At 42.0% G+C, this 12,918-nt stretch overlaps 1 protein-coding gene across 3 annotated transcripts in view; it reads right to left on the bottom strand.

The window, feature by feature from the left end:
* The window catches only part of LOC141085975 (uncharacterized oxidoreductase ZK1290.5-like), a 187,328-nt gene that overhangs the window by 100,155 nt on the left and 74,255 nt on the right, over nucleotides 1-12,918 (bottom strand). For all 3 annotated transcript variants that reach the window (XM_073571667.1, XM_073571665.1, XM_073571666.1), the window contains exon 5: nucleotides 6,101-6,192. In XM_073571667.1, the coding sequence (XP_073427768.1) occupies nucleotides 6,101-6,192 (92 nt within the window). The remainder of the gene's footprint in view (nucleotides 1-6,100; nucleotides 6,193-12,918) is intronic.

The following is a 12,918-nucleotide window of genomic DNA, read 5'->3' as shown; positions in this document are numbered from 1 at the left end:
AAACAGTGGTTTACCCCCACATATGGGGTATCAGTGCACTCAGGAAAAATTGCACAACAACTTTGGGGGTCTAATTTCTCCTGTTACCCTTGGGAAAATAAAAAATTGGGGGATAAAAAAATTATTTTTCTGGAAAAAAAAAGATCTTTTATTTTCACAGCTCTGCGTTATAAAGTTTTGTGAAGCACTAGGGGGTTCAAAGTGCTCACCACACATCTAGATAAGTTTCTTGGGGGGGTCTAGTTTCCAAAATGGGGTAACTTGTGGGGAGTTTCTACTGTTTAGGCACATCAGGGGCTCTGCAAACGTACATGACGCCCGCAGACCATTCCATCAAAGTCGGCATTTCAAAATGTCACTACTTCCCTTCCGAGCCCCGACGTGTGCCTAAACAGTGGCTTCCCCCCACATATGGGGTACCAGCGTACTCAGGACAAACTGGACAACAACTTTAGGGGTCCAATTTCTCCTGTTACCATTGTGAAAATAAAAAATAGCGGGCTAAAAAAACATTTTTTGAGGAAAATTTTTTTTTTATTTTCACGGCTCTGCGTTATAAACTTCTGTGAAGCACCTGGGGGTTCAAAGTGCTCACTATGCATCTAGATAAGTTCCTTAGCTGGGCTAGTTTCCAAAATGGGGTCATTTGTGGGGGAGCTCCAAAGTTTACGTACACAGGGGCTCTCCAAACACAACATGGTGTCCGCTAACGATTGGAGCTAATTTTCCATTCAAAAAGTCAAATGACGCTCCTTCCCTTCTGAGCCCTGCCGTGCGCCCAAACAGTGGTTCCCCCCAACATATGAGGTACCAGCGTACTCAGAACAAACTGGTCAACAACTTTTGGGTTCCAATTTATCCTGTTACCCTTGGGAAAATAAAAAATAGTGGGCTAAAAAATCATTTTTGAGGAAAAAAATGATTTTTTTATTTTCATGGCTCTGCGTTTATAAATTTCTGTGAAGCACTTGGGGGTTCAAAGTGCTCACTACACATCTAGATAAGCTCCTTGGGGGTTCTAGTTTCCAAAATAAATGGGGTCACTTGTGGGGGGTTTCTACTGTTTAGGCACATCAGGGGCTCTGCAAACGCAACATGACGCCCGCAGAACATTTCATCAAAGTCTGCATTCCAAAATGGCGCTCCTTCCCTTCTGATTTCTCCCATGCGCACAAACAGTGGTTCACCACCACATATCGGGTATTGGTGTACTCAGGACAAATTGCACAACAACTTTTGTGGTCCAATTTCTCCTGTTAGCCTTGTGAAAATAAAAAATAGCGGGCTAAAAAATCATTTTTGAGGAAAAAAAAATGATTTTTTATTTTCACTGCTCTGCGTTATAAACTTCTGTGAAGCACTTGGGAGTTCAAAGTGCTCACCACACATCTAGATAAGTTCCTTTGGTGGTCTAGATTCCAAAATTGGGTCACTTGTGGGGGGAGCTCCAATGTTTAGGCACACAAGGGCTCTCCAAACGCGACATGGTGTCCGCTAACGATTGGAGCTAATTTTCCATTCAAAAAGTCAAATGGCGCTCCTTCTGAGCTGTGCGCCCAAACAGTGGTTTATGACCACATATGAGGTATCGGTGTACTCAGGAGAAATTGCCCAACAAATGTTAGGATCCATTTTATCCTGTTACCCATGTGAAAATGAAAAAGTTGATGCTAAAAAAAATTTTTGTTGGAAAAATTAAAATGTCCATTTTTTCCGTCCACGTTGCTTTAGTTCATGTGAAGCACCTGAAGGGTTAATAATCTTCTTGAATGTAGTTTTGAGTAGCTTGAGGGGTGCAGTTTTTAGAATGGTGTCACTTTTGGGTATTTTCTGCTATATAGACCCCTCAAAGTGACTTCAAATGTGAGGTGGTCCCTAAAAAAAATGGTTTTGTAAATTTTGTTGTAAAAATGAGATCGCTGGTCAAATTTTAACCCTTATAACTTCCTAACAAACAAAAATGTTTCCAAAATTGTGCTGATGTAAAGTAGACATGTGGGAAATGTTATTTATTAACTATTTTTGCCACATAACTCTCTTGGTTAACAGAATAAAAATTCAAAATTTGAAAATTGCGAAATTTTTAAAATTTTCGCAAAATTTCCATTTTTTTCACAAATAAACGGAAATAATTATTGACCTAAATTTACCACTAACATAAAGCCCAATATGTCACGAAAAAACAAACTCAGAATCACTAGGATGAGGCGTTCATGAGTTATTACCTCATAAAGGGACACTGGTCAGAATTGCAAAAAATGGCCAGGTCATTAAGGTCAAAATAGGCTGGGTCATGAAGGGGTTAACAATCAAAGTCCAGGTGGGTGTTATTTATTTATTTATTTATTATACTCAATTATATAGCGCCATTAATTCAACAGCGCTTTACAGACATTATTGGCACTGTCCCCACTGGGTCTCACAATCTAAATTCCCTATCAGTATGTCCTTGGAATGTGGGAGGAAACCGGAGAACCCCGAGGGAACCCACGCAAACACGGGGAGAATATACAAACTCACTGCAGATGTTGTCCTTGGTTGGATTTGAACCCAGGACCCAAGCGCAGGGCCTCCTTACGGACAGTAGACGTATGTTTGGAGTGTCACATACGACTACATTCAGGGTGCCAGTCCCAGCGGATAGGCAGAGATTACATTCTAAAGGGATTCTCGGAGAATATTAGATAACCTCTGCCCCTTCCACTTGTTTCACGGCAGTGATACCCTGTGACATGATAGGACGTAGGAGAATCTCTCCCATCGGCAGGAGCGGTCAGTGGAGCAGGGCAGAACAGACAGGTAGTTATCAACTATTTACAGATAAGTGCTTTGCTCCGTAGGGATAAAAGAAAACAGTCCTGGATAACCCCTTTATCACTTATGTGCTGAACTGGTTTGTACCAATCCCTACACATCATCTGCATGTAAAGGACAGATCAGACAACAGTCAACACTGATATTGTTCTGGCATATGCGATCTACCAATATCGTCTATCTTGAGAGGATATATGATTACGGGGTGTAGGGGCGCGCAGTTGAACTTTACAGTTGTTGTCCAATGATCTCACTGTTGAGTAATTAGAAAGGAATTTACAGAAATAATAACATGCGGAAAACAGTCAGGAGCAGCCAACATTAAACATTTCTTTCCCAGTAATACGGAAAGCTGGTCATTTCCTGCTTCGTATCTTTAGAACAAGTTGTCTCAACTAACGACAATGGTGTGAAAACAATGAGTTGGCAGGAGCTCAAGGAAAATGGGGACTCTCCTACACCAAGAGGAGTTAGAGGAAGATTGCCGTCATCAGGAGAGGCCAGGAAAAACTGGAGGACCTGAAAGGGAAACCTAGTTCTGTAGAAAACACCAAAACTCCAGTATAATTACAAAACAGGAAAGCCATCATAGTCCAGGACATTGAGCCACATAAAGTCCTAAAACATTTCATAAAGATATCCCTGAAGTATATCCACTGAAGAGAATGTCACCATCATCTTTGCAATAACTCCCAATGAAAAATTTGGCCTCCTTACCATGAACTTGAACTTTTTTTTTAATTCATTTCTCATCATTTTGAAACCTTTTGGTTAACTAAAAAAATAAACCTTTTTACCTTTAACATCCAAAACAATTCAATTTATATATATAAAAAAGGAGAGCTTTTGAGAAAAAAGATGCAATAAAAATGACAGAAATTCACAGGAAAAGGCTCTTCTATAGCTTTCAAAACCAGCACAGACTTGAGGTCTGCCAGGCTCTGATAATCAAGCTAAAAGGTAACAGTCCGAGACTTTAACACTTCTTTTCATTCCCAATACCAGTGGTGGACAGAACTGCTCAGTCAACGTCAATAGAATTATGGCAGCAGCCGGGCACTACATATCCACCATCTATTGATTTGAATAGGGCATTTATATGCCACACCCAGCTACGACCTGTGTTGTGCAGCTCCACAACTGAGCCGTTTGCCGCCGGCATTGATGACTTAAGTACAGGCCATACACATGGCTAAAGTCATCCACACTTGAAAATATTTTCGGAATCAGCCAACAGTCTAATGTTATTTATTAAAATGCTTCCTTATATAGCACCATCATACAGTACTCCACAGCACTTAACAGACATCATCTTCATTGTCCTCATTCGGACAGTTCCCTATTTGGATTGTGGAAGGAAACCAACACACTGGGAGAACATACAAACTTCTTGCAGACGTTGTCCTTGGTGGGATTTGAACTCAGGATCCCAGTGCTGCACAGCTACAGTACTAACCACTGAGCCACCGTGCTGACCAATGCCCCATATGATCTTTAGGGAGAGAAGCATCTGGAATGTGTGATTTTCAGTAGCTGATCCTTTTGTTCTCTGGTTGATAAGAGGACTCATACATAGGGAGAACCTAGAAGATGTAGCCGTCGTCAAAACATTCTTGTGGCTTACAGCTATCTAATGAATATGATGGGTCTTAGGTTCCCGTTGGCCAACACTATTGTTTGACAAGAGCTAAGCAGTGCCAATATTCTTGGGTAGATGCTCATCTTCTGTCACGACTCTGTTGTTGGGAGTCCCAGGATCATGGGCTCCTTCCCTGTCCCTAACGCTAGGAACGCCCTAACTCGCCTTTTTCCCCGGATTACTTCTGATGGTGAAGACGCTGGGGTCACGTACCTTACCCTAGCTCTTGAATCCGCCATCAGTCTATACCCTTCCACCACCCAGGGAAGAGGGGAGTAGTAGTGTACCATAATACACCAACCAGACTAACAAGGTAATACGAACATGGATAATGAAAAATACCAATCATACAAATATACTTACATAAACAACAGAGGTAAACATCAGGGAGTGGAGGATCGGATAAAACCAAAGTAGGAGAAAGAGCACACACCCAAAACCTAGCAGCAGTCTCAGATAAATCCACCATATGCCTTCTCAAACAACAACTATCGACCACCATCTCCAATCATGCAGCATGAAGCTAGCTCTGGCAATGAGTGCTTGCCAGGACCCAGAATATATACGTAAGAGAGGGGAGTGGCCAACAGTGAACAGCTGAGAGCAGAAAAGCTTCCATGAGCTTTCAATTGAGCAGATTAAACCCTGCACTACTAAAAGAAACCTGCACTGTTTAACATGAAGGTGAAGTGCTTCTAAACAGTGCAGGTGTAGGAAAAATCAGATGCTGTGGTCTTCTGGCTCCTCTCTGTCACGGTAAACCAGTGACATCTCTTCTGTATATACATTAAAAAACCCTGATTTTGTAATGTAAAGCAAAAAAGTGTCTGTAATGATGTGATAATACTGATCAGATTGATACCTTTGGTGGAAAAATCTGCTCTGTGGTTCCTCTTTAATCACCTTTTGAAGTTTTCTGCTTAGATTTGGGTGCACAGGGGCTGGATTGTACACTGGGTCTTCTCTTACTTGTCTGTGATTCCCCTGAGCCTGCCGCCGGACTGCCATTTGAAATCTCAGCAGTGATATGTCATTCAAAATCCGGAGGCAGGAGGAGGGGCCGGGGAATCACAGACACGGAGGAGAAGACCCGGTACACAGTCCGGCCCCTGTGCACCCAAATCTAAATAGCAGAAAACTACAAATGGTGAATAAAGAAGAACAACAAAGCAATTTTCTTTACCAAAGATATCAATTTTAAACAGTGTTACTGCACCATCATAGCCATGGCTTTACTTTACATTTCAAAATTGTGCTGACAGGTTCTTATTATAATGAAGTACAAATGAGATGATCAGCAACTAAATCATTGTCAGATAGCTTTATTCTAAAGGTATACAAAAATTCTATTAAAACATTCTATAGGTGTAGGCTTTCTGATTTACACATCTTGTCATGTGGTCACTTCATTATTTATTGCAAAAAAAAAAATTGTACCTTTACATATTTTGAGGGACTAATTAACAAAAAAAGTGCTGAAAAAATACCTTTTAGTTTAGTAAATTTGAATGCAGTGAATGAAGGTGCAGAAATTAAAAAAAAAGAACTACCGGTAGATAATGTAACTGGAAAAAAATATTAGAAAAAAAGGAAATTGCTGTAGAATATATACGGTATAATAATACTGATAATTATTAGTTTCTTTACCTGGTTGAGGTGAGGAACCACATCACAGTCTTCCTTCAGCTGCTCCAAATGATGAATCAGAAAGTTGCTAACTCCAATCGATCGACAGACGCCTGGCAATGAAACGGGGCATTGATGTCAGATTGTATTATAGACCAGTAGCATTAGAGACCATCCATTGTAAAGGTTTGTAGGTGTCCTGTGTAAGTTTACAGTTAATGAAAGATGATAATCCACTATGTGATTGACCATAAAGGAGCAGTCTCGGTCAAAAATGCTTCCCTATTGCCCCCTAATTATGTATGGGATGTAGTGTAAGTAAATTACAATACTTACCGATCACCATCTTCCGCCGTCTCCAGTGCAGCTCCAGTCCTCTTCTGGCCCATGTGACAGGTCTTCAGCTTTGCCGGCTCACCCTGTGCGGAGCGCTGCTTCTATTCCAATGTAAGTATATGGCACCCAAACTGAGGTTTACAAACTCATGTAGATTAAGAAAGCAACTTCCGATCCAGATATAAACCCCAGTGTGAGCCGTCTAGTCTCTTTTCAGATCAAGAGGGCCAGAAGAAAACTGGAGCGACGCCGGAAACTGGCAATGATGGCGACTGGTTTATATTTTAATAACTTACACACCATTATATAAATAATTAGGAGTGTTTCAGGAAAAAAAGACTTCTTTACTAATAGAATCAAAAGCAATTCGCTGAGATAATGACTTTTGGGTGTTCATTGACTGTAAGCCATAATCATCAACATTAACAGAAATAAACACTTGAAACAGATCACTCTGTCTGTAATGACTCTATATGAGTTTCACTTTTGTATTGAAGAACTGAAATCAATTACAGTAACTTTTTGATGATATTCTAATTTTGTGAGAAGCACCTGTACATATACTAAAATTATTCTGATAGGCAAGAATGGCAACATGAGACAGTAACCCTCAGCAGTAAAAATAGGACGCATTAATAGTAAAGGAAACTCATACACATAAAATTGATCACCAAACCTGCCTAAAATTGGTGAGGTTTAGAGCTATTTTTAAAGGGAATCCGTCATTAGTTTTTTTAACCTAATCTGAGAGAAGTATAATATAGAGGCAGAGACCCTGGTTCCAGTGATGTGTCACTTACTCAGCTGCTTGCTGTAGTTTTGTCTGTTTTATCTGCTGCAGATCTAGCAGTTCTCTGAATGCTGAGCACTGTTTAACCCCGCTCACACCACTGATTGACAGCTTTTGTACATGCTGTGCATAGGCAGAAAGCTGACAATCAGTTGTGGGGGCGGGTTTATACAGAGCTCTTGAATATGGACTAAATGACAGTCAAACAAACCAAAAGATGCTACAGAGGTCTCATATGAAGGAATACTTTATACAGGGGCTTTTACTATAGACACTAATATACTTCACTGTCCTAGGATGGCAATTATGTGTGCATCGGTCTTTCAATACTATTTTTTTAAGGATTTTTCTGTTTAATGTTGCATGCTCCTACCGTCACTAACCCACTTCATAGAGACAGCAAGTTGCCTGGATTAATTTGTGTGGCCCTCCTTTGGGTTACTCTGACTTTTTATTTCTTTTTTGTCAGTTGCATATTATCTTAATACTTCCATCGCCCTTGGCACAATTGTCCAGTTTTCTATCACCTCATGGACAACAGATTTTTGTATTTTGTCTATTACGTCACTCTTTATGTTGCAATGATGGCTGCATTCTGCATACAATCCTCATACAGGTTCTTCTTATTGTAAACAGCAGAGAAAGTATATTCATTCACTCGCCAATATAGAAGTGCATTCTTTACTAGATTTCACGGCCTAAATCTATGTCCAGTCTACTGACCTACATGCGCTTCTGTCTCATAGAAAGATGAAGAAATCACAGCACCAGGGCACAATCCAATATTTGGTTGACACACCAGAGTCAAGTTACACAATTTAGCGGCGTGGGAGCAATGGACATCCTTTTGCATGAATAGTAGTTGTGAAATGTTTATGGGTTCAGGGCAGTTGGCTTTGGCGTTCTGCAGGTGTGAAAAAGGTTTCGCATACTCCACAGTGGTAAAGCACTTGGCAGGAATATCGTTTTTCCTAAAAAATGTTGTTGCACGGCCTTGAAATAGTTGTTTTATAGTGAAGCGAGTGTTGAAGGGTTATAAGAAGCATCACTGTGATCAGGATGGCATGTGTCCCATTACCCCAGCCATTCTGAGGGATGTTTGTGCGGTGTCAATGTCTTGTTATTTTAATGAAGTTGAGTCTGTGCTTTTCTCAGCAGCTGCTTCTTACTCTTTTTCAGTGCATTGAGGATTGGGGAATTGCTCCCGATAGGTAAGCTAGGGTCAGAAGGTTTGAGGTTGGTGAGAGCCAATCATATGGTAGTACACATGGTAAAGGCCAAAACAGATCAAGCCGAAAAAGGTGTCAGCTTCAAATTAATGTGTTTCCCGGATGCTCATATTTGTCCTGTTTGTGTAATTAAAGTTTATTTGAACGTGCGCCCCGTTGGGGGTGAGCATCTGCTGGTACACCACTCCGGTGTGCTGCTGTCACAGTTTCAATTTAGAAGCATTCTAAGGAAATGTCTGTTCAATTTGGGCCTAGGGGATAGATATTTTTCTACTCATTCTTTTCGTATTGGAGATACGACAGAGGCTGCAAGATTAGGATAAAATGAGTCAATTATAAAGAAGCTGGGAAGGTCAAACTGCTATCAGCTGTATATTACAAAGTCATTGTCCCCAGTGCCATTATTATACAGTTTTTACAGGTTTTACGTTCTAGATTCTCGGTCATTCCTTCATCCACTGGTGGAGCACAGAGCACAGGAAAGGTGCCACGGACCAAATCTCTCATTACCACCTGATCCAGTAAGAGTTTGCCGGATGGGAATCAGAGGGCAGAAATGGGATGGTTTCATTGTTCAAGTGCTAATGATGAGTGACAATTTTCCTTCGCCTGACATCCTTATAATACATCTAGGAGGCAATGACATCGGGAAGATGGAGACAATCGATCCCCTTTATATTATGAAGAGGAATCTGCAGAAGATTAATGGACTGTTCACAGGTGTTAAAATAATTTTTTCAACAATTATACGGAGAATCTTATGGGTTTAGTCAGAAGGGCTACAGTTCTGAGAAAAAATAAGTGTTTGAACAGATCGCTTTGTAAGTTTTTACCATCAACTGGCGCTTTTTCGTTTAGACACATTGACTTAGAAGGTGGCGTTGCCGGAATTTTTAGAAAAGATTTGGTACGCCCATCAGAGATTGGTAAGGGTATTTTCAATCTGAGTCTGCAGGCGATGGTGGAATTAGTCTTTGGTGGGGTACGGCCATGCTTGCCTGGGTAGGAAAGATGGCTGGTTGGGGTTAGTCATTCAGGGATCTGAATGGACAGCAAGTTGTGGGTTAAGTCAATGTGTCTGAGTGGTTTATTCTTAAGTATTTTATAATTGTAAGTTAATTAGTATAGTGCCATTAGTAAAGGATACAGAAGCGAGGATTTAGTTCAAATCACTTTCAGGGAACAGTCAGAGGACCATAAAAATCTGACCAAGATTAGACTGCAATGCACAGACCGACTGGCGAGTGGGTCTCCCAAACTGAGCGTGACAGCTTTATAAAAATACATGAAGTTGTCACGCTCGGGTTGGGAGACCAGCCCGCCGGTCTGTGCACAGCGGTCCGATCTCGGTCCAATTTATATGGCCGCCTGAATCCATCCTCACAGTGAAAGTGGTTTTGGGTGTTAGTTAGATCCCACTCCATATGCAGGGACCCTACAATACTGATGTTCAGGCCTGAATTTTGATAGAAAGTCTGGTCCTGTCAGAGGGCATCAGAGACACTTAGCATTAATTTTTCTAATTAGTGCTACTTAGAAAAATCACCGGTCTGCAGCTGTGCTGCCAACTGTTTTCTTAAATATAAAGTGCAGCCACAGACTGGTGGTAGGTACACTATAAAGTAAAAGTAGCACAGGGATCTTGATGGAATATAAAGCCATTATGTCGTATATTGAAGCAGCCACAGTCTGATCGCTAGGCTAGCTAGAAAAAAAAATTGAAAAGAAAAAGATAAAAGTGTCTGAAAAAATAGATAAATGAAAAATTTACTTTATTAGGTCTATTAGGTCTTCATGTATAAAAAAAAAATAAATCACAAAACAAGGTGGTGGTACAGTTGCTGCATTTCAGCCTACAATGGTTCCTAACTTCTTCATCAGGATAAAACCACAGCGTTTGAAATGTGTTGGCTAATAAACCGCATTCCTGGATACCGTCCACTTTTTTCCATCATTAATATCAACAGGGCAGAATTAACCCTTTTATTCCATTTCTGATGTTATCTTAGCCATGGGTTTGCAGCAGCCTTGAGCCTTTATAGTGGTTGTGGTCATACAACCACACCAGGTGAGCACCATCGCATTCAGTCTCCCTTATTTTTACTTGAAGGAGACCTTATTGAGCTTATTGTTATTCCAGCTCTCTACTTCGAGTACATGATTTTGTAACAGTCACCAATATGTAAGTAATACAGATTCTTCCCCTTCACCTTCCTCACAGGTTGCACAGCTTTCCTAACTTTCCACAATATGGCCACTGGTGGAGGAGCATGTGATCACTCCTGTCCAATGAAAGGACAGCTTTCTCATGGGCAATGTTTTTCATATGGTGGAGACTGATGATGGACATGTCTGGTGACATGTTCCTCCACCAGTAACCATATTGTGGAGAGACAGGAGAGCTGTGTGATAACAGAGCTCTAGCAAGTGCAGGACAAGAACTTGTAAAACTTACATATTAGTCACTACCCCAATATCATGTCTCCAACACATCTTTTATAATAAAGATAAAGTCACCAGTCCCTTTAATGACACAGAGCAGGCAGGTAGTAGTATATCCCAATGGCGGTCTCACCCTATATGAAACTGTGTGGATGTTATTCCGCCTGCTATCACGTTAAAGAGGTTGATTTAATAATGAATGCAGTTTGTATTGTGAAGTCTGGCTACAAACCCACTGTAAGAACATACTACCATATACCTTATATTGCCAATAAACATGGTATTTCTATATAATCTACAGTCACTTTACATATGTTGGTTTCTCACTTCTTGATCCTCAGTTCCTCAATTTAAACAAGTGTCAAGATTTCCTTCTTTGACATCCTCACGGCAGAAGAATGCTATTACTATGTAGAAAATCTAGAAAAAAAAATAGAGGAACAAGGGCCTTCCTTTAGGTAGTAATGTATATGCATAAAGTGCAATATTATGCCTCTGATGCATCAGAGCTTCCACACCAGAATTCTGGGGTAAGAGCTTTGAAAAGTCAAAACATTTCGGTGCAATTCAGAGCTGTGCCTAAATTTTGCAACTTCATGCCAATTTCTCCCAACTCTGCAGAACTGGGCAGGGCTAAGGCGGGACGGGGGCATGCTGAATTTATGACAAGCGGTGGCCATCGCTACACCACAAATGTTTCTACAGCAGGGGCTGGAGTAGGATTTGTGGTGAGATGCACACTGAGGGGGTACGCCGTTTATCTGATGAGCCTCTTCATGAATCAGAAGCATCTGACTCCAGCCCACCCTCTCATCAAGACCGGCATGAACAATGATAGGCTTGATGAATTGGGCCCTACGGGGAGCTTAATATGCTCACCTTGTGAGATATGGCTGTGGAAGCCTCTTCTTTCTGGATCATCTTCATCTTCTTCTGTTACGGGCTGGCGCAACGCACCAAATAATAAGATGGAATAATATATGAGGTGCGTTCGCAGCCCGGGGCCCACCGTGCAGAGGTGACAAACTGCAGCTAAGCAATGAGGAGAGAGGCAAGTAGGGGGAAGCCGGGCACCGGTGGGTAACCACTGCGCCGGTGCTTACCGGAACGAACTCCGTTACCTCACATAGTTCGTACCAGCTGGTGAACAAATGAGACCTGTTAAGCTCACAGGTCACAGCAATGTCAACCACCGCTTGGAGCGGGTGCAATGTCCGCCCTGACGGACGCCACTAACCAGCCTAACAACTGAGCTGGAAAGCGCACATACAGCGCACGGCGCTACTGTGGCGGACGCTGCGGTAGCAGTGGTCCAGGAGGCCTGTACTGGCCGACGACCCAGGGCGCTAGAGTGTGATGAATAATTACACTGCGGCGCTAAGCAGTGACAGAGCAACGGTGCTGACTCTGATTCCTAACCCTAACTCATGCATAATATCCAAGGAGGGAGAATCTTAATGAGTCAGTCACAAGTCTCATACATCCGTCATCACACATACACTAAACACTATAGCCTCAGGATCTATCATAGCGCATGGCGGGACGGCCATGCGACCCTTTTATAGCCGTGTCCTTCCGGGACCTTCCTGACCCTCCTGATGGTCCAATCCAAACTGGAGAAGGACCTGAACATGTGACTCCCGATCCTCAACGGGAGATCGTCCCACGAGCATGCTCAGTGGACCGAAGGAAGGACTTAGACTCTGGAGTCTTTTACTGCTGGCCAGACTGCATTGCCATAACTGGACCAGAGGTGGCAGCAGCAACCGAGCCCACAATGCTGGTGTGAGCAGAACGCCGGGATCGAGAAGTCTGCTGAGCAGGCTCCACTGCGGCCAGAGAAGAATGGGAGACCATCGACGGCAAGGCTCGTGATTCCCGCTGTGCAGTGCCCGGAACCCGACGCCTAACATTTTCAACCACATACAAATATACATACCATCCTCTTCGCTAATGCTTGTATGTGGTTGTTTCCTGAAGAAGAAGTGCCTTTCATTTTGAAACACGTTGAAAAAAAACCCCTGAGTTAATAATTTTCTGTG

The sequence above is a fragment of the Dendrobates tinctorius genome, unplaced genomic scaffold (genome assembly GCF_039654945.1).
Source record: "Dendrobates tinctorius isolate UK_male_01 unplaced genomic scaffold, ASM3965494v1 ptg000029l, whole genome shotgun sequence".
NCBI lineage: Eukaryota > Metazoa > Chordata > Amphibia > Anura > Dendrobatidae > Dendrobates > Dendrobates tinctorius.
This window is presented reverse-complemented; position numbering and strand designations above follow the sequence as displayed.